Here is a 23,930-nt window from a genome sequence, read left to right on the forward strand (position 1 = left end):
ATGTCTTTTGTACCTGTTTCATTCCACATAATATCTTTCTTTCTTTCTGTAGGATAGCAAGTGGTTCAAATATAGGCCTGTTGAGACTAAAATTGCATGCAAGTTTTTCACTAAAAAGGCAAAAATCCTTGTATCAGACCATACTGTCTGCAAGAAAAATTAAATGCAAGAGTCTTTTTATGCTCAGATTTGTTGTATCATGTCACATGAGTATAGAAATGATAAAAAAGAAACATTTTTTTATTTCTTATAGCCTCAATATGCATTTTTTTTATGTAAATATGTAACACAGCCTAAATTGACCCTAAATTATTTCCAGTCTTACTTGGCCTAAGACCCTTTTAAACTAATATGATATGTTACTTGTAATTTTTCTTTCTATTTAAAGTACATTCAATACATATGTAAGGATTAATTACAACCAAAAAGCTTCACAAATTTAAAATTGCTGGAAAATATTACATCTTCATGTAAGGCCTCCCTTCATTGAAAAACCTCAATTTTTAGGTGCAGGCTCATATAAATTTGACTTTTGAATAATTATGCTAAGTCTGACAAATCAAATGAGTACTCTATTGCATTTAGTACATGATAATTGATATATTAAGGCAATTAAAAAGTATTTTTTTGCAATATTTAAATTTTTAAAGCCCCAAATGTTGATAGTTGAAATTTTTCAATTTTAACGTCAAAATTTAACACGCAAAGTTGAGTATAGAATTTAACATACTGTCTATAATATATGTCTTATTGTTATGAAACTTTGTAAGCAGTGTTATAATTTATTAAGCTTTAGTCATACCAAGTTTTATTAAGATTGGCCAACTTTTTCTATTCTATGAGGTCTGAGACCACAATTGTCGTTCCTTCATTTTCGTTGTCCACAAATATAGTCCCTAGTGTTGAGGGTTACTTGCCAATATTTTTTATACCCCTTCCAAATTTATTTCTCCATGTTTTATGCCTCAAATTGTAAGTAGGGGGGTGAAATTACACTGTAAAAAAGTTGGGTTCAGAATTTTAAAGGAAAGTAGTGATTTGGTCCAGCTGAAAAAGGTTAAAAATAAGCACTTTGGAAGCTGTCAAAAGATTTCAAGACGCACTAATCATAAAATTGTCCATATTTTGAGTTAGAGCAGGTGAAGTTTTCTATAATTTTGATATAATTTGTCCCAAAAGTAGTACAACACACTGTAAAAATTTCATTGAGAAAGCGCTGGTGGGATTTTTTAAATTTTCATTTATGTTCTAAAAGAAATGCACTACAAATTAATTGTGCTCTTGGACCATAGATTTAATTGTTTTTTATTTTCACATACTTAGCCTTGGTTGGTATCTATCTATATTATTAAATGAGAAGACCTCCTTTTGTGTGTCGCTGTTCTTCCTTCTACAATAAATTAATCATCCTGCCTTGGTGTCCTCTAGGTACCATGCATAATAAGTCACATTTGTCATCCTCACTTATGATTATTCAGTTTGGGTTATTTTGGGAGGAAAACGTAAATAAAGGTGTACTGCTATTATTTCTGTTATCATACTGATTTGTAAGTCATAGACAAGACTTCCATTAAGGATGTTTACAGAGGCGGATTTAGAGGGAGCCCAGAGGGGAAAAATTTTGTTGATTATATAGGGAATCACTGAAGCATGACCCATGCGGCCCCCCTCTTAGGCCGTCAGTGGGCCCCTTCTTATGTTAATTTCTGCATCCGCCACTGTTTAAAATCACACAAAATTTTTGTGTATTTTCGAACATCAAAATAATTCATGCATTACATAGATGTTTTTTTATTTTCACATGGCCTGGTTCGTTATCTTTACACTAGCTAGTTATTTTTGGGGCCCTTTATAGCTTGCTGTTCTGTGCGAACCAAGGCTCCGTATTGAAGATTGTACCTTGACCTATAATGGTTTAATTACTTTTATAAATTGTGACTTGAATAAAGAGTTGTCTCATTGGCACTCATATCACATCTTATAACAATTAAATGTGAAGACCTCTTTTTGTGTGTCACTTCTCTCCTTTACACAATAAATTAATCATCATTACTCTGTGTCATTTTCACATGGCCTGGGTCGTAATATTTGTAAATTTTATCCCTTGCTCACTCTTGGGATAACATTCCAATATAACAACCCGGCCCATGTAAAAATTTTCAACAAATCTTATAATGGTTTGCATGAATAATTTCTTAAATATAACATGATTGTATACCAGTTTCAGGGGTTAAAGGAATGTTTGATAACAGTACCTGTAGCTCAGGTACCCAAACAATTGTTTGTAATCGAGTTAGCAAATTTAGGGTTAATCGTAAATTTTCAAAAATTCTGTGTAATTTTAAACAGTCCTAAAAATTGTGCGTTCATGTACCTACAAATAGTTGACCATTTGCATTGCTTTAGATTTACATCCAATATTTTGAACTGGTGAAAAGTTAAAAATGTTAAATTGACAATAGTTCATGTTTAAGATACTTTTAATGCTTGTCCTGAAATTCTCCAGTCATAAAATCTTTTACAAAAATTCATCCTACAACAGTTTACAATATTTCAACCACTCTCTAAATGCCTGGAAATTTGCTGGAGTGTTCTAGTATACTGTGGATTGATTATTATTCTTTGGATACTAATTGTTGTTCGTGGGTACAGTTAAACCACAATATTAAAAGTTCAATGAATGACAAATTTTCTTAAGGCTTATAAACCACGAAATTAAATATGTATACGTTTTCCTTCATCCACGTAATTGGTTACCACGAAAATAAGCGAATCAACAGTACTTGGAATAAGCAAAGTTTTATTCTATACAATACTACAGACAAAATTTCTAAATTATGACTAAACTTGACTGTAATGCTTAAAATAACCAGTATTACAAAGGAGAAACCACATTCAGTTCTTTCAACAAAAAGTCTTCTTTAAACTACAGGTCTTCAGAAGGATAAGCACTTTTATGTAGATCAAACATGAGGCTGCCAGAGTAGTGACAGCAAACCAGATTTCCTGCAGAGTTTGAACCAAGAACAGTTGGGCAAGTATGTACACTATATTTAAGCTTAAACAGCACTGCTTTTGAATTATGAATGAATATTTTACACAGCATAGCTTTGTAACACAAAATGAATGTGGTCAGAGAACCAAAATGAAATTGGACATTTACCTAAATAGCCATTAATTTGGTCCAATATCCAAAATCTAAGTACATTGTTAGAATCAGCATACCAAAAAATTCATTTTTTAATGAAATCAAACAAAATTCTAATTACGGACCATTTGGACATTAATGTGGACAAATTGATAAATGAGCCAAAAATCCCAAATCTCTAAATACATGGCTATAGTAGGCATTTCAAACAACCAATAAATTCAATTTTTGTTGAAATCAAGTTTGATTTTGGACCCTGATTTGAACCAACTTGAAAACTAGGCCAAAAAATTCTATATTTAAATAAAGGTTTATATTCAGCATTTACCTATACACATTTAGTTTATGTTCAAGTAAAACAATTTAATTTCGTCCATATAGCTTTCTATTTGAAGCTAACTGAAAAGGTCAGTAATGATAAATGAAAATTAGCATTTATCTGTAATTAACCTGTAAAAAAATCAGCGCAAATGAAAAGAAAAATAGGCGCAAATGAAAAAATGAAATTGGTGCAAATGAAAGAATGACAATTTTAAAAATCGGCGCAAATGTCATACGCCCGATATCAATACCCAATTACCTAATCAAAATGTTTTAAAAAGGGCCTGCACATCAACACACCTTAATGACATACATTCTTGAATGAACTGCTAACAAAACATACCCATTTTTCAGTTTATGTGTGTATATTGTGCACATACATGAGAACTATAGGGAACTATATTTCAGTGTGAATACATTTAGTAACAGTAGTTAACCTGTCGTGTTGTTAGGGAGGCCCGTGCTTAAGTAAAGATTTAGAACAAGTTCTTATCTTTCCAAAAACTTAACTTTGACCACTGAACCATGAAAATGAGGTCAAGGTCATATGACACCTACCAGCTTGACATGTACACCTTCCAATCATTTCATACACTAAATATAGTAGACCTATTGCATACAGTATAAGAAAAACAGAACAAAACACAAAAACTTAACTATAACCACTGAACCATGAAAATGAGGTCAAGGTCAGATGACACCTGCAAGTTGGACATGTAAACCTTACAGTCCTACTAGACCTATTGCTTATAGTAACTGAGATATGGACTTGACCACCAAAACTTAACCTTGTTCACTGATCCATGAAATGAGGTCAAGGTCAGATGAAAACTGTCCCCTGGGCATGAGGACCTTGCAAGGTATGCACATATCAAATATAATTATCCTATTACTTATAATAAGAGAGAATTGAACATAACAAAAAATCTTAACTTTTTTTTCATAAAGTCACTGAACCAGGAAAATGAGGTCAAGGACATTGGACATATGACTGACGGAAACTTCGTAACATGATCGAGTCATCTATATACAAAGTATGAAGTATCCAGATCTTCCGCCTTCTAAAATATAAAGCTTTAAAGAAGTAAGCTAACACCTCCACTGCTGGAACACTATTCCTATGTCTAGCTTTCTGCAACAAAAGTGACAGGCTCAACAAAAATGATTTGAAAAAGGCTGAACTCATCAGATGGATAAAAAATACAAGTGGATATGGACCGGTACTTGAACAACCAACAACAAAAAGACCTTTGGAACAGATCTGAGAGTACTCACAATTAACTGACAGCTAGTTCAAAGCATCTAACAACTTATAAAAAACATGCATCTATGACTAAATCATCTTTTGTCTTCTTCAGTCAATTCATTTTGTTTTATGTAAAAGATTTTAACTGAGACGTTAAAATTCAAGCCTCATTATGAAAAATCTTTTAAATTCTTGTTCTGTCTCAACATCTCATAGTATCTCCCAATTAACTTCAAAGTTTCATGAAATTCTGTTGTGTGAATTAAGATGAGTAGCGATGACAAACTGTTAAAGTAGCATACCTTTGCCAAAATGTTCAGTTCAAATGGGGCATAACTCTTAGAAAAAAAATTCATCAATATTTCCTGTCAATAGTATTTCCTAATTAACAACAAAGTTTCATGAAATACTGTTGTGTGTTCAGAGGAGTTGCATTGACAAGAACAGAACTGATGAACAGACAGAATGACAGACTGACAGGTCAAAAATATTATACCCTTTGGCCTTTTGGTTCAAGGTATTAACTAATCACAAGTACTGCCACTTCCTTTTTAGACATGCATGCTCAGAGGAGTATATCAAAGTTAATCCAGTACAAACGGAACTTTGCTGTGTAGTTTTTTCTATCTTTTACCTTAAGATTGTTTTATATCAAAACTTACTTTAACACTGGAAGCTGAGGTGATGAAAATGTCTGCCTTGGAGATTCTGATGAGGCCAATATTTCTTCAAGGATACCCATATCTAATCAAAAAACAATCACTTGTAAATTAAGTCATGTAATCAATATAAACATGAACACTTTTATGATTTTCCAATAGAAAACAAGCTTGTATAACTCACCCTAAACTCACTCCATATGCATAAATAAGGAAGAGTTGTTTTAGTTTTCTTTGAAAAAATAAGGTTAAAAGAATATTAAACATTTGCATGATATTTGTCTATTTTACCTTGTATGAGAAACCTATCTTAGCAATTTTTCTTGAATTTTGTGTCTTTGGATCACTTATTTTCAAACAAGATGCTTAGTACACTGGTCTGTATTACCTTTCTGGTATTTTTTACCCCAAAAAATACAGCAAGACTGTGTGTCAGATAACAATTTCTACCTAACTCATTTAAGTATTGAGAATGAGATAACCGAAAAAAAAACATGTAAATTAGTCGTACTTTATCTTAAGAAAATAAGAAGTCATCTGATAATTTTTGTGTCAATAGAAAATAGGTAGAGATGTTGAAAAGCTAGGGAAAAAAAGGACAAAATAGTAACCATTGATACAGGTCTGAAACTGGATTGTAATTGAATATTTGACACATAATAGGTTTCTGACACAGAAGAATTGGTTACATGATGCCACATTTAAAATAATTTCTGTTTCCACTCCCACAGGTCTACCAGACCATGAAATCAGGTTGATTTTTTTTAACTGTATATCAAACATAATGTACATTAATTGTAGCATGGTCACGTGAATGGTTTGACTTGTCCAGTCGATGCCACTTATCAATTGTTTGTGCTCAATTTGAGTGTATTTTATATCTAAATTATTAATCCTTTTGCTTACAAGCACTTATCAAAAACAGAAACAAATTATTTTTGGGAATACATGCACTAGGAAAAATAATTTTAATTTTTTAGTGAAAAATACTTTTTTGAACAGGGGGCTTATTTTAGACCCGGGTGGGGGAGGGGAAACAAATATATTTTTAATTTAACCCCATAACCCTTACAATTCATCCCAACCTTCTACTTAATGGTATGAAAATTGTGGTATAATTTCAGAGTAATTGAAATACTTATACAAAACTTATTGTCCTGAAACAAGATAAATGTATGTTTTGGGCCCCTAATTCCTGAACCAATGGGACCATAACCCCCAAAATCAATCCCAACCTTCTTTTTGTGGTTATCAACATTGTGTTAAAATTTTATTGATTTCTATTTACTTATACTATCTAAAGTAATTATCCGGAAACCATCTGTCTTCGGACGACGCTGACAACGACGATGCTGACAAAGACGACAACGATGTGATACCAATATATGACCTCAAAAAATTTTGCGGTTGTATAAAAAAATTCCTTATAACTGTAATTTTCAACAATTTAAAGTCCAAAGCCTGTTATTCTTTTGGCAGCTAGCTAGGGGCTTTACCTTCTGTACCTGTACTTTTAAAACGAAGTTAAAAATTGTTTTTCACTAGCGTTCAGAAACACACCATTGTTAAGAAAAACACATAAACGTTTGACCAGGCCTCCCCAAAAATGACCGTCAGAAGGCTCTAGGAATGGTTGATGCCGGAATGAGTGTTGCTGACGTCGTGGCTCAATTTAATGTGCATAAGTCAACAGTCTAGAGACTAACAAACAGTTATCAACAAATTGCAACTGCACAGGATAGGTCGATATGTCATAGACCAAAAAAAACTATTGTCATGGAAGGAGCCCTACCTTCGCTTTACGTCAAAACCTGACATTTTTTTTCCGGCCACAAGAGTGGTGCATTGGCTAAGGGCAGCTGCTGGTGTGTCTGCCAATCCTTCATTGATGCACTTATGGCATGGCTGAGAAATTCATTTTGAATAACACTATACTCATTTTGGCATTTTTGACCCTCCCGCACTCCAAACAAAGTAAATCCTAATGAATGTGAGTGATAAACATTCATGTTGCTTCTGACATGTCATAATTCCATTTTTTTATTATTAAAATTATGTTTTTATGATTTTGCAATAAAATAACATTTCTTATTTTTATTGCTAAACTTTTTTGGCTCAGTATATTTGAAAGTTCAGATTAAAATTGTTATATCATTAAGACAAGGTTGTTGATAATAAATAGTTTTTGTTTACATTAGTTTTTTAGTGCAGACCAATTGAAGAATGTTCTTAAAATTGAACACTTGAACACTTTAATATAGAAATAGGAAGATGTAATATGATTGCAAATGAGACAACTCTAGCCTGAATTCAACAAAGAAAGATAGTCAGTAAGATAAATTCGTTACATAGTGTGCTAGTGACCTAATATGATATATACGGGGTCAGTAAATTCCATATGGGTTCAGGCTTCACTCTCCCTCCATATGAAATTTACTGACCCTGTATATATCATATTAGGTCACTCACACACTATGTAACTTATAATATTCAACTCAACCATGTACACTGTATCTTGAACATAGAGTGTATCCAACCTCGATAAGAAGTTTCAAGCTGATTTGTATCAAGTTGGTAGGGAGAAAGAGAAAAAGCTGTGTTATGGGTCTTGTACAGGGTATTACCTTAGTAGTTTATTTGATCCTTAGGTATTAACAGATTAATATATTATTTCTCTAAAGATTTTGTAGCATGTTTTATATACTTTTTTTAAACCGATTTCACCTGTTATAAAAGTGTGATTATAGTATTAATGAATGGGTGTTTTTATAATGGCCCTGTTATATGTCCAAGGTCTGTTATAATGGTCGAGGAAGTCTGTAATGGCCCGAGGCAACGCCGAGGGCCATTACAGACATCCGAGGCCATTATTACTGACCGAGGACATATAACAGAGCCATTATAAAAACTCCCATTTCTTAATACATTTATTAACCAACTGAATAAAAGTGTATGTGTTAATATACCAAATATCCAAGATATTAAGTTGACAGAAGTTATGTGTTGAAAAACAGGAGGAACAGTGATCCCTATATATGGTTCTTTAATGTTGGTTGCTGGTTACTAAATAAAAAAAAATACAAAAAAGTATTATACTCTTTACAACTTAATTTTATTAACTTGATTAAAAACCCTAACTGTGTTTTATACAGACAAACCGGGCATTAATACAGGGCCATTACAGAAAAAAACAGGGCCATTACAGAAAAACAGGGCCATTACAGAAAAACAGGGCCATTACAGAAAAAACAGGGCCAATACAGAAAAACAGGGCCATTACAGAAAATATGTTATTTTTAATAACCAGTCATTTTTGGCAATAATGTACTTAGTTGGTTAATAAAGACCTGTACGACATGTGACATACCTACATGTGACACGGAAACCAGGCGTAAAAATCATACTATATCCGGGCGGCATTGCAGTGATTACAAAATGTATGTCCAGGCGTCAACCAGGCGTAAACGTAGCGTAACTGAGGCGGAAACCAGGCGTAAAATTAGGCGTGATATTTAAATGAGTACACCTGACCAACAAAAAAACAGGCGTAATATGCAAATGAGTACGCCTGGTAAATAAATAAACCAGGCGCAATATCCTTACATAATACTACACTTATTTTAGATTAGTGTATTACCCTAGCTGTGTACTTTTGTATATTTGATACAAACTTCTGTACTGTTGTTTTTATTTCTCATTATTTGACAAAAAACTTAAAACCAATGAAGAAGCTAATATATAAATAAATACATTTTAGACAGTAAGTTTGAGTTTAGATAAGAATTATGACAATTTATTTTTCTTGAAATAAAAGTATCAATTTTTAACTAATTTTTTTGAAAATTATTGTCTTTTGAACTAAAATATAAATGATAATACTGCAATTTAACTTAAAGTAAAAGATTTTAATGTTATTATCCAAGGATAAAGATTTTGGGAATTTAAAATTTCTGATAGAACATAAAACTTTATAACTTAGTTTACTCGCACAATTATTATTTACCATGTATACTACTTTCCTTTTATTACAATTTTCATAAATCAATTTGATTCCATAAATCCAATTTCAAATTCTTTCAAAAAGCACAAAACAAGATTATTATCCTTGAATATATGAAGCTGCAATAAGTCCAACTCTTTCAAACTAAAACCAAAGAGCCAAGTTTTGAAATAAAATCACATGATCCTTCATTACAAAGCATTATGGGTATTTTTATTTACGCCCCACCAACAGTTTTACGCCTATAAAAAAAATTTACACCTTGCTTATTTCAATTTACGCCAGGCTTACCACTTTTTTCTACACCTGATTTTAACTAATAACTTGGACTAAAAACTTATGTTTCCTGCTCCCTTTCGCCTGGATCTAGACACGTAACTTCCACTTTCGCCTGGTTTACACCTTATTTCCAGGCTTTATACACCTTATAATTTTTTATGGGCAAGGTTAAAGCCTATTTTTCAACTAGACATGATTTTGTCAAGTTTGATTTGAGAACTTCTAGTGGTTTTAGAAAAGATTTGTATTTTCATTGTTTAAAAGTCATATGAAACCGCAAATTAAAAAAAAAATGATGCATATGTTTTTTATAACTAAATGGATAGTTTTCATTATTAAACTTATGTACATCTACTTCTTTCTGAAGAAAATTCTTTAATTTGTCCACAATTAGAAGAAGTTTATGTTTTTTTAATTGCTTGCTTCAAGGAAGCAATTCACTAACATATTTTCCATATGCAAAGTGACCTTAGCATGACCCTCTCGTATAAATCCTGTGATCGCAATACACATGGATATGTCATTAAAATAAACTATTATCTGGTTCTACATGTTAATCACGTGCTCAATATCCACATTTATTTGTTGATTGTTTACCATAAGGTGACAATCGGTAAACTACAGATTCAAAATACAACAAATAATTAGCTGCCATCTTTTCACACAATAACAGACAGAGAGAAAAAAAAATTGACGATTATAAGATATGCTTGCAAAAAAAATGATAAATTCTTGCACAGAAGACTAAGTTTATGATATATACATTCATTGGTTCAAGAATTGGATAAACATTATTTTTCACCAGTCACTCGTTTCATATGACTTTAAAGATAGACAGTAATTTGGTATGACTTTTTCTCCTATGTCTTCCTTTCAGTCAATAATCTATAGAATGAATTCATTACATGATTATTTTAAATGTCTTACTTGTGTTGTTGTTTTTATCCTGTGTCTTTATTCTTGATGTGTTAAATGCTACTGGCTTTGGGGCTTTACTTCTGGGGTTTGGTGTGTCAAAGGGTGATTCACATGGATCATCTGTCATCCCTTTGCTGAGATTTGATCTTGATAGGCTTGTTGTTTTTGGTCGTCTAGCTGGGCTGGTACTCTTTGGTCTACTTGAACTCTTGCCAGAATCTTTTTTTGGCTTAAAACTTGAGATGCCTTGTTGTCTGTATATGACAGGTGTGTGCAAAGGTGTCTCTGGAGGTGATCCTCCTCTATTAGGTACACTTTTGGTCATCATCAATAACTTTGCCTGAAATCAAAGTAAGAAAAGTTCTCGCTTACATTTTTGTTTCAGTTTTATAAAACAAGAGACTGTATCACTCACCCAGAAATAACTTCAGTTTTATTTTATGAATGTGTATATATCTTTTTGATGATATTAACGATTTGCTATTTTCTACAGTTTCTATCTATTCACTAAAATGTTAAAAACTAAACATGCTAACATTGGTATGATGTTGTAATTTATAGGAGTCCACTAATGGATTATTTTTGGAGATCTTTATATGACTGATCCATTTTTCTGCTTACACTTTCTGATTATTGCTTGATGATGATGATGCATGGCTGTTTAATGTCCAGCTCCAAATTAATATGCATATTCAGGATGAAACCATGTTAATGCAATATGATAAGTTACCTTGCTTAATACTACAACCAACACATTGAACTGGATTGCTTGTTGTGAAAATGATATTGGGATTTAATGTATTAAATTGGAGTTTATACATTTTGTTTATGCCCTTATCATCTTTTACCCTGTTCCATCATCTATACTACTAAAGGAAGAAACAAGAATTAAGTGAGCTGCAACTCCTCTGAAACAAAGTTGGAAATATTTGAGATATGACATGCAAATGAAGTGTTATGTACTTCCAAAATTTGTCTATGAAACAATCTTTTTTCAACAGAAAATGCAAATTTGTGAAAAAAATTCACAATTCAGAGACCGACATACATGGATGTTTTATACACTTTCATGCATGCTCAGTTGAGATTCTGCTTGTGGCATATATAATACTCAAATAACCAATTTCATTATTATACAGGGATTAATAATACTAAATTCAATCTTTTTCACATGAATTTTCAAGACGGGTTCACACAGAAAGATTCTAATAGCAGAGACAACTATGCATCTTATCACCAGCACAACTTTATCAGATGACGATAGGAATACTAACAATACATGCTAAAACTAAGGTGTTATTAAGTGACAGATCCACAATGTCACAGGTGTTTTCTAGTGAGATACAAATGTTTTTGCTTTATCTTTTGTCTAAAGAGATAAGTTAAGAAACAATATAATTTGCAATATTTTCACAAATATAATACCGGTATGCCTAACACTTGTAATGTATGTGGCAGTAACTTTCATACAGCAGGGTTATGTTCACTCATTTGATTAGTGTTCTCTAATTCTTCATCAATTTATCCCTTTCTGCACCCATTGTATACAAAAATTTAATCAACCTGTGGTTCGTTTTATCTCAGTTCTACATTGCTTAAAATTCGATTATGGCATCAAATTTTCTTGTTTTCCTTTGAATTTCCTATTGTGACGGCATGAAAAAAGGCGACCATGTCTGATGACTTCACATAGAAAGAACACATCTTTTTGCAGATCAGTCGCAAAGGAGGAATAAGTTTGCCTGCGTATTGTTTGAAAATCATTAGAGAAACAAATTCCACCATCAAATCTAGTGTTATACAATATTTATCCACTCTCAACAGTTACATTTTAAATATTTAAAACGCTCAGCCTTGCATTTTAAATTTGAAAATTTAACTGTTTTGAGTGGATAAATATCATATCACACTCGATGCAGTGGTAGAATCTATATTTACACAAACAGGTAACAATTTTACAGGAATTGGCGATAGGCATAACATTTGGTAAATGTATCTTTTGAAAAGGCAGAGGGGTGCATTTTTTGCTTTGAAGGGAGAAGAGCAGGGGTAAGGGCACTGAGGGCGGGGCACCCTTTTATTTAGTGACAGGAACACTGCTCACTCAAAGGACCTCAAGAAAAAGAAATATTGATTACTAGCTATAGGATATGTATGGAAAGTTGAGAGTTTTTCATTAAGGTAGAGAAATTTGTGACATTTTCAATGGATAAAGGGGATCTATGATGAGTGCCACTTTGTTGGTAAAGGGGACCATTCAAAAATCAACTGTCAGCAGACAAAAAACCAGTTCATAGGGCCTCAAAGAATGGGCCCCACAAACAGAGGAGAAATCAATCCATTATATAGTTTAGGGCTGCTCAGGGACCCTCAAACTGGCCTGTGGTCCCAAAAAATTTTATGTAAATATAAATTCGGGCGGGCCTATTCAGGAAAATAAATTAAAAATCAATATTTCAGGAAAGGTTTCCGAAACTGATTTAGGCAACTACAATGTAGCATTTTAAAATCCAGATAGGAATGCTGTCTACACATTTTCTTAACAACGATTTAATCATGTCAACATGTTGTAAACAATTTTTGAGCAGGCTTCAATTGATTAAAATGTTTTGGGAGTATTTGATCTCGTAAAAGCAGATCCACCTAGAGGTTGATAAAAAATATGCCTTTTGTCAAAATGGGTGTCAAAGCAGACCTCCGCAGAGAGCAAATTCAAATTTTGATATGACATTGATGAATAAATTTTAATGGTTGCCTATCTCATGAAAGCAGATAGCCCAGCAAAGCCAGTTATATATGATGAAAACTTGTTTTGTAAAAGTAATTATCTTATATTTTGCTCTATTTCCTCAAAAGACAACAGTTTGAGCATATTTGAAAATAATGTGGATGATAGACCATTCATGGAATAAGATGCCATCATTATGGAACTGTTTCAAAAGTCATTAAGATGATCCAAATAAAATTGAGATACAATGGTTCTTTGCTTTGATTTCCTATTTCTTAGGCTGACACCTCTTTAAGTAAAACTATGGCAAATTTCTACATATTAAACAGCAAGCTAAATTCACATAAGTATCTAATCAATTAAGTATATAAACTTTTGTAATTGCTTTTCTGAATTTGACATTTGGCCAGTTCAATTTGAAATCCATTTGAATCAAATGCAAGTTAAATTGATAAAGATGACCTGTTGGTCAATGGATGATTTTTTCAGTGGTTTATGTTAGCTGATAAATATATTTTCGTAATAGCCTACAATGTAGGTCTAGGTTACCATAGTTGAGATGATAGTACATCATGTGCAATGATATTCATGTGTCAGCTTCCCTTCTTACATCAGTGTACAGGTGAAACTTAATATAGTTTTTAGGCATAAAAAATTCCCAATTGGGTTAAAAATTCCTAATTTGATGTTCAAGGTACCTATTTGGAAACATCTGGAATCATCCCTGAATAAGGTAGAAAAATTTTGATTCTTAAAACAGATATCTTTGCAATCCATTTCAAAATCATCCCACTTAAATCAGAATTATGGCAGTATACAGTAGAACAAAAAGTTTTATTTTTTAAAGGGAAATTCCGCGATTTTTTACTTATTATCTAATTATGTTCATCTTAACATAAAAAACACATTTGCAAAGTTTTAAATTTATATTCCTTCTAATAACGGAGAAAATCAAGTATTTGTAACTTTTTTGGTTGAATTCTCGAGTGGGTCGTGACGTTTTAGCCCGATTTGTTGAATTCTGGGGGAAAATAAAATCTGTTTAACTCTTATAGCTTATCGACAATATACGTAATTAAAAGCGCACAGCTGACGAATGGTCGTAGTTATTAACCACAATATAAGAATGAACGAAAATGAATATGCATATACCGTTTTGTATTGATTGAATTATCTCTAGTAAATGTTTTCGAATAAATTTCATTAATTATTGTTGAGATTTTTTTCATAAAATATTTATTGAACATTTTTACTGATATTGAACTGAAAATATTTCAGTTCTATTTACCGTTATTGTTTTGATAATCATTTCAATGCAACTAATGTGTGAGCAGAGTGTGTATATTATTTTGTAAAGGTCACTGTATATTTCTCGGCTTGAGGTCAATTCGTTTACCTTGTAGCTATTTAGCCGCAGGTGTGAGTTCAAGCGTACACAGGTATGAATGTTGTTATTTGGAAAGGATAAACAGAAAGGATTAGAAAGAGTATGCTGTATTTAATACACTAAGATTCAATACACGATGAGAATAAAGATACAATAATTAAATTGTGTAAATTAATTGAAAATAAAATTCAGATTCATAATTCCGAAAGTGTATAAAAATAAAAGGAAACAATTTTGGATTACTTTCTTAGCGGCAATAGGCGTAAAGATTCAAATATGAAGTAAAAAATAGTAGTTTTAATCTTTAATAAAAACTAAATGCAATTTTTCCCAATTTGATATACCATTGCACATCTGTTTGATATCATTGACTTTACCGGAATTTCTTAACTTGTATTCAAATCTGGCTGTGTTTAATGCTCATAAAACTATCGAAATTTTAAAGTTTTTAATTGAAAAAAAATACAACATACAACATGCATGATTTTTTTTAGTTTCTTTTTAACATTTCATTCTTACATAATTAAATTCATTTGACAATCATTTACACAAACTTTTTGTGAAAAGAATACCAATGATCTAAGCTAAGGCATTATTTTTTTTGAGGATTTTAGTACATTTTTTTTTTAAATTCTATGATAATATTTGTGCAATGTTGAACATGATAGCCGTCATTAATCCAAATAAGTAATACAGTAGTTGTAATAAAACTTATATTTTAGTCATGCATAACTGATATTGACGAATTTAGAATAGTTCGTCCATACATCGTTGTTCTTGAAACAATCATTATTAGTATACATGTAAGTTTCCTGACGTATAAGCGCCATTGAGGATGAGCTCTAGAGAAAGCAGACTAGTAGCGTTTCGTTAGTTTGTTTGTTGGGAAAGGAGAGGAAATGCAACCACTTGTACAGATAAACGACAGAATTACCATACAAGCATTTATAGTCAACACAACCAGAAAGAGTTCCCATCGTTGGACGGGGAATATGAAGGCTTCCAAGAATGAACAAGTGACATGTCTAACTCTGAACAGTTAGAAAACGGACAGTCGACATCGACCGCTTGTTCTTGATATTTGAAACTGCATGCATATATACGTATACGTTTATGATAGTGATGAGTTCTTGCGTCTGACAAAAACTAAATTCCTTCATGGTTATACCTTGCCATACGTTTATATTGGTTTGTAAGGTGATTACTCAAAATCGTTATTTGAAGATGTAGATTCATTTCAATACAGAAATTTCGTCTATATATTAATTTTCACAAGTGTATACCACAGAGAAGCTCTGAAGGTACATTACTCCCATTTTGTTTGGGTGTAACCATCGATGTTTACAGCAATATCAAAGAATAAGATGATGATGGTAGAAAGAACTATGGGCGTCATGTGGCAAATATTACATGCATATCGGACCATGAGTTGTCAATCTGTATGAAAAGATTTCCAATACAACCATATTATTGAGAAGGAATGTTTACATGCTATACTCTCGTACTAGTATTACAGGGTTCTTGTGGCGTCCACCTTAGACACACATCTTTTTAACGATGTTTAAAAAAAAGACAGAACCAATTTAATGTCATATTTCCCTTGAATACCAAGAAGGAAAATAAATCCCGAAATTAATTTGAAACTTTGATACTCAATAGTTTCCCAGCAAAATATTCACATCCCTTGGGGATAATTAGTGTTCGTCCAGTGGCATATATAACAATTGTGATGACGAATTCCTTCCTTTGTTCGAGAACAATCTTATTGAAATATAAATCTGTGATTTTACTATGTCCACAACTTCGATGAACCAAAGCAAATTATACATCGACCTGTATTTAAATCAAATTGGTTCTCTTCTTCTTGTTCTTCTTCTGGTATACAATAGTCTATCGACATTCGATGATTACATACTGCAGTTGGCATACGTGGACTAGTCTATTTACAAAACTTTTACCCCAATTTATTCAAAATATGTGTTTTTTTTCTTATGTTCAATGTATACATGTATATATTTTAAATTGCGCTATAGTTCCGTAACTTTCTACCCTACCCAGTCGTATAAACGAATCGTCGACAAGTGCGTACATTTTTTTAAATCAATATTTCTGGTATGTTCCAATCTGTCCTTCACTATTGACATGAATGAGTATATATTACATTTTCCCAAATTCACCCTTGGAAAAAATATTTAAATAGATTTTAATTTCATCAAATCTTATTTTTTGGGTATTATTTATATTTTTATGAATAATATTCTTTACACCAGAAATGTTATTTATAAAGAAGCGTATGAGTTTAGTAATGACAAGTAAGATAGAGTTGTATATTATACATCTCATTGTTCAAAATGGAAAGTTATAAGTTATCCGCCGTGTACACTGATCAATACCTGCAGAGGTGAAACGATGCATGAACTTGCAAGCCCGACAGGAAATCGCTTGAATACCTGGACGTGTCACCTCACACCCCTCACAATACCTTTGGAAGTAATACCTTTAGCCATGCTGGTGATCAGATGAGGGAAGATCAGAATTTATTTGAAAAAAGTTTATTACTTTAAAGAATTATGAACAAATTAGATTTTCGAAAACAATTTTCATGGAACACTAATTTATGATTTCAACTTTGACTTTTTACCTAATTCCAATATCAACAGTTTAAAAACAACAGACCATGGTAATTTAAAAAAATAAGAATATTTTCCGTATCAAGTTAGTTAGTCGGATAAAACAACCGTACGATTGACAAGATATCGACACGCAATTACGACTACATCGGTTACTGTAGTTTTGTTCCTTGTGGTTTATAGACATATCGTTGTTATTAATCGGGAAAGAAGACAAAATGGCCGAACGCAGAGAATTGATACTCTAAATTTAAAATCGATGGTGATCGTTTATCTAGCGGAATAAAACTTTAATAACTATGAATTTGAGCATTTTTATACTGAATAAACATAATATCAATTTTTGATTTTTTTGCAAAGTTTCCCTTTAAGAGATTAGTGTTTGGGTGTAGATCAAGTCCCAAACTTTTTGATACACTATCTAAAGCAGTTTGCTGGATAGGTAGAAATAACTAGCAAGGTGAAATGAAGACCATGGTTGCCAATGGATAGATACCCTGGTATTAAACTGTTGAACATGATTATTTTCAAACTTTTGCCATGGATACTGTATTTTGGTCAAAAAGATGCTTCTGCTCCTGTCCCAATTTCATAAAATTCCATGTTTGTTTGACAAAGTTATTGATGTCCAATAAACTTTAACTACAGTCTGAACCTAAATGTTGACGCTGCCAAATGCTGCTGATATCTATGATGCTACGACTTGCTTTTGCAAAATAAATTTCAAGAACTTAACAAAGGCACAAAATAAATTCATATTAAATTTGTACAATTTCAGTACGGACCCTGAGTAGACAATTGCTAAATATACCTGTAATTCAGCTTGATGTTCTTGTAATTTTTCTAAATGTTGAATTCTTTGTTCTGTTAGTGATGTCACTTGCCTCTCAAGTTCTTTCACTCTGTCATCTTCTACACTTGTATTTACTGTCTTACCATTCTGTATTTCAGAAATTTTTGCTAACATATCTTTCATTCTATTTTCAAGTTCTTGCTGTGCCTGTTTATATACCAATACAATATATTAATAATTACAATTCTATTCATCTTACATGGCAATAAATATTAAACATTGTCTTCTAAACATTGACCAATGAACTATGTTAATTAGGTCAAGGTCAGATGAAATATGTCAGGCAGACATGTACAGCTAAAAATTCTTTCAACCAAACAAATATGGTTGACCTACTACTTATAGTTTAAGAAAAACAGACCAAAACACACAAAAAACTTAACACTGAGCAATGAACTGTGAAAATTAGGTCAATGTCAAATAAAACCTGCACGACTGACATCTAGATCATAAAATATTTCCATACACTAAGTATGGTTGACTTATTGCATATAGTATTAGAAAAAAAAGACCAATTATCAAAAAACTTAACTTTGACCTCTGAACCATGAAAATGAGGTCAACATCAGATGACACCTGCCAGCTAGACATGTACACCTTACAATTATATTCAATAAACCAAATATAGTAGACCAATTGCATACAGTATAAAAACTAGTGGCTCTAAAGAAATGAGGTTGAGGTCAAGTGAAAACTGTTTGACAGGCATGAGGACCTTGTAAGGTATGTACACACCAAATGTATTTATCCTATATTATAGAGAGAATTTAACATTACAAAAAATCTTAACTTTTTTTCAAGTTGTCACTGAACAATGAAAAGGAGGTCAAGGACATTGGACATGTGACTGATAGAAACTTTGTAGCATCTTTATACAAAGTATGAAGCATCCAGGTCTTCCACCTTCTAAATATAAAGCTTTTAAGAAATTGTCTAATGCTGTAGCTGCTGCCGTAGCCGCCAGATCAATATCCCTATGTTGAGCTTTCCGCAACAAAAGTCGCAGGCTGGACAAAAATGTTGATAACATATTAATGAAACATGTTTTAATAAACTGCTTTGCTGAGCGCAGCTGGATACACCTGCAGAGGTCCAACCCTGAACAGTTGGAGCAAAAATGGACACAATATTCAAGCTTGGAAACGACAGGCCAGGTGAGCTAAAAACAGCAAAATTTCCTTAAAATTACCAATTCAGGGGCAGCAACCCAACAACTGGTTGCCCAATTCATCTGAAAATTTCAGGACAGATAGAATTTGACCTGATAAACAATTTGACCCTTTGTCAGATTTGCTCTGAATGCTTTGGTTTTTTGAGTTATAAGCCAAAAACTGCATTTTACCCATATGTTCTATTTTTAGCCATGGTGGCCATCTTGGCCAGGTGAGCTAAAAATCAAAAGGGAGCTTATGTCTATAGAATTAAACAATACACCAAAGTTTTTTGCAAGTTGGTGACATTTTTTTTAGTTATTGTCCGAAAACTGGTAAATTCCTCCTTTTTTAATGAATACAACTCCAAAACTCAACCAGATGCTCCGCAGGGCGCAGCTTTATACGACCGCAGAGGTTGAACCCTGAACGGTTGGGGCAAGTATGGACACAACATTCAAGCTGGATTCAGCTCTAAATTTGGATTGTGATTAAATAGTTGACACAGCATAGGTTTTGGACACAGAATGAATGTGGTCTAATGAACTTAAAATAATTTTTTTTGTCTTTGAGCAATCACTATGCTGTTGAATATTAATCCTCTCAAAAAAATGTTTGAAGAAATTTTCTTTTTATTTATGAAATCTGAAATAAGAAAAATGTAACCCTCCCCCCCCCCCCCCCCCCCACCATTTTTTTTTCACATCCCCCTTTCCCTTTTTTCAAAACTGATCTCAATTCAAATTTCTAATGGAGGTTGCAACAATAACTACTCATTTAAATACATCATAAAATATTAAAATGTAACAAAAAGTGCTTGTTATCACTGAATGGTAAAGATTGTTTTAATTTATCAGTTGGTAGTAATAGTGAATATACATTGTGTATTGTATAAAACAATGATTTAAGTTGATTCAACTACTATTCTGGACAAAGAAATATAACTTCAATCAATTGAAAATTTCTTGCTATTGCACAATATTGTGCAATTAGATATTTCTTGCTATTGCGCAATACTGTGCAATTCAAAATATTTGCTATTGCACAATACTGTGCAATTGAAGATTTCTTGCTATTGCGCAATACTGTGCAATTGAAAATTTCTTGCTATTGCACAATACTGTGCAATTGAAGATTTCTTGCTATTGCTGAATACTGTGCAATTGAAAATTTCTTGCTATTGCACAATACTTAATATAATAATTTTGGATCCTGATTTGAACCAACTTGAAAACTGGGCCCATAATCAAAAATCTAAGTTCATGATTAAATTCAGCATATCAAAAAAGCCAAAGAATTCAATTTTTATTAAAATCAAACTTAGTTTAATTTTGGACCCTTTGGTATTTATTGTAGACCAATTTGAAAACGGGACTAAAAATTAAGAATCTACATACACAGTTAGATTTGGCATATCAAAGAACCCCAATTATTCAATTTTTGATGAAATCAAACAAAGTTTAATTTTGGACCCCGATTTGGACCAACTTGAAAACTGGGCCAATAATAAAAAATCTAAGTACATTTTTAGATTCAGCATATCAAAGAACCCCAAGGATTCAATTTTTGTTAAAATCAAACTAAAATTAATTTTGGACCCCCCTTTGGACCTTAATGTAGACCAATTGGAAAACGGGACCAAAAATTAAGAATCTACATACACAGCTAGATCCAGCATATCAAAGAACCCCAATTATTCAATTTTTGATGAAATCACACAAAGTTCAATTTTGGACCCTTTGGGCCCCTTATTTTCTAAAAACCTGTTGGGACCAAAACTCCCAAAATCAAACCCAACCTTCCTTTTATGGTCATAAACCTTGTGTTTAAATTTCAAAGATTTCTATTTACTTATACTAAAGTTATTGTGCGAAAACCAAGAATAATGCTTATTTGGGCCCTTTTTTGGCCCCTAATTCCTAAACTGTTTGAACTAAAACTCCAAAAATCAATCCCAACCTTCCTTTTGTGGTCATAAACCTTGTGTCAAAATTTCATAGATTTCTATTTACTTTAACTAAAGTTATAGTGCGAAGACCAAGAAAATGCTTATTTGGGCCCTTTTTGGCCCCTAATTCCTAAAATTTTGGGACCAAAACTCCCAAAATCAATCCCAACCTTCCTTTTGTGGTTATAAACCTTGTGTTAAAATTTCATAGATTTCTATTCACTTTTACTTAAGTTAGAGTGCGAAAACTAAAAGTATTCGGACGACGCAAGACAACGACGCAGGACGACGACGACGCCAACGTGATAGCAATATACGACGAAAAATTAAAATTTTTGCGGTCGTATAAAAACAGTAAATCCAAAATTTATAAAAAAAAATGTGAAAGGGAGCTCACATCAACAGATATAAACAATTCACCAAAGTTTCGTGCATATGGGTTTAAGCGTTTTGATTTAATGTCCAACATGTTGATGACGGACAGACGGTCAACTATATATCATAATAGGTCCTGTAAACTGCCGTATAAAAACTACAGGTTGCATTTTTGTAAATAAAGACAATGCAATTTCCCATGGTACTCCTTTTAGGACTCAAACTACCACTTTTACTATGAAGTTTTGATAAAAACTATATGATTTAATCCTTGAATGGAAAGCTCATATGCGCTACTTTTTTTCAAAGGTCAAACCATAGGGCTGTGTGGCATATTTTCAAAATTTTTACATGCACTGGAATTCTGCGAGATAAAACTTTTACTTAAATTCTGTACCCCTATCTAAACTTTATGTCTTTTACAGATTTCAATGTGTAAATTTACTGGTAACATTCCAAAGATATGTCTCTACGAGATGAAACATAGTGATCACAGCTGGGAACCAGTTTGTAAACTAAATAAAATACCTATAAATATTAAACATCTCCCCAAAAGTGGTGTGGTTTGTGAAACAGCTGTTTTTACAAAGTGCAACCTCAAAGAGGTTAATAATTACACGCATGTGGTATACTCTACATACCATGTATCAGGTTAGGCCAGGGTTTTTTAATTTGTTGGTTTACGGATTTTCCACATGAAAAAGTCAGGTTGGTTGGTCGGAAAAAATTTTTGGACATAATATGAGTTTCTGACACAAAACAAATGTCAAGATCTTACAAATCTATTGCGCAATATTGTGAAATTTAAGATTTCTTCTTCACTTGGAATTAGAGAAATTTGGAGAAAAAAAAATTGAAAACTACTACCACCCCCCTTTTTTTGCAATTAGTCCAAAACCTGACATTCCTTTATACACAATTTACAAATAGTGTTAGGGAGGTATATCTGAACATACCCAACAATGTATGTTAAAGGGAAATTCCGCGATTTTTTACTTATCATCTAATTATGTTCATCTTAACATAAAAAACACATTTGCAAAGTTTTAAATTTATATTCCTTCTAATAACGGAGAAAATCAAGTATTTGTAACTTTTTTGGTTGTATTCTCGAGTGGGTCGTGACGTATTAGCCCGATTTATTGAATTCTGGGAAAAAAATAAAATCTGTTTAACTCTTATATCTTATCGACAATATACGTAATTAAAAGCGCACAGCTGACGGATGGTCGTAGTCATTAACCACAATATAAGCATGAACGAAAATGAATATGCATATACCGTTTTGTAATGATGAATTAAAGTAATTCCTATTAAATTATCTCTAGTAAATGTTTTCGAATAAATTTCATTAATTATTGTTGAGATTTTTTTCATAAAATATTTATTGAACATTTTTACTGATATTGAACTGAAAATATTTCAGTTCTATTTACCGTTATTGTCTTGATAATCATTTCAATGCACCTAAAGTGTGAGCAGAGTGTGTATATTATTTTGTAAAGGTCACTGTATATTTCTCGGCTTGAGGTCAATTTGTTTACCTTGTAGCTATTTAGCCGCAGGTGTGAGTTCAAGCGAACACAGGTATACATGTTGTTATTTGGAAAGGATAAACAGAAAGGATTAGTAGAAAGAGTATGCTGTCACGATTTTAATACACTAAGATTTAATACACGATGAGAATAAAGATACAATAATTAAATTGTGTAAATTATTTGAAAATAAAATTCAGATTCGTAATTCCGAAAGTGCATAAAAATACAAGGAAATAATTTTTGATTACTTTCTTAGCGGCAATTGGCGTAAATGAAGTAAAAAAATTTTGATTACTTTCTTAGCGGCAATTGGCGTAAATGAAGTAAAAAATAGTAGTTTTAATCTTTAATAAAAACTAAATGCAATATTACCCAATTTGATATACCATTGCAAATCTGTTTGATATCATTGACTTTACCGGATTTTTTTAAACTTGTATTCAAATCTGGCTGTGTTCAAATACTAATAAAACTATAGCAATTTTAAAGTTTTTAATTGAAAAAAAAAATACAACATACAAAATGCATGATGTTTTTTAGTTTCTTTTTAACATTTTATTCTTACATAATTAAATTCATTTGACAATCATTTACACGAACTTTTTATGAAAAGAATACCAATTATCTAAGCTAAGGCATTATTTTTTTTGAGGATTTTTTTTAAAAATTCTATGATAATATTTGTGCAATGTTGAACATGATAGCCGTCATTAATCCAAATAATACAGTAGTTGTAATAAAACTTATAT

At 32.1% G+C, this 23,930-nt stretch overlaps 1 protein-coding gene across 2 annotated transcripts in view; it reads right to left on the reverse strand.

Annotated features, from left to right (window-relative positions):
* LOC143069316 (protein TALPID3-like) overlaps positions 1-23,930 on the reverse strand; it is a 183,191-nt gene that overhangs the window by 134,651 nt on the left and 24,610 nt on the right. For both annotated transcript variants that reach the window (XM_076243883.1, XM_076243884.1), the window contains exons 6-8: positions 18,128-18,316; positions 10,581-10,911; positions 5,378-5,459 (exon numbers count right to left, since the gene is read on the reverse strand). In XM_076243883.1, coding sequence (XP_076099998.1) covers positions 5,378-5,459; positions 10,581-10,911; positions 18,128-18,316 — 602 coding nt within the window. The remainder of the gene's footprint in view (positions 1-5,377; positions 5,460-10,580; positions 10,912-18,127; positions 18,317-23,930) is intronic.

This window comes from Mytilus galloprovincialis, chromosome 3 (genome assembly GCF_965363235.1).
Source record: "Mytilus galloprovincialis chromosome 3, xbMytGall1.hap1.1, whole genome shotgun sequence".
NCBI lineage: Eukaryota > Metazoa > Mollusca > Bivalvia > Mytilida > Mytilidae > Mytilus > Mytilus galloprovincialis.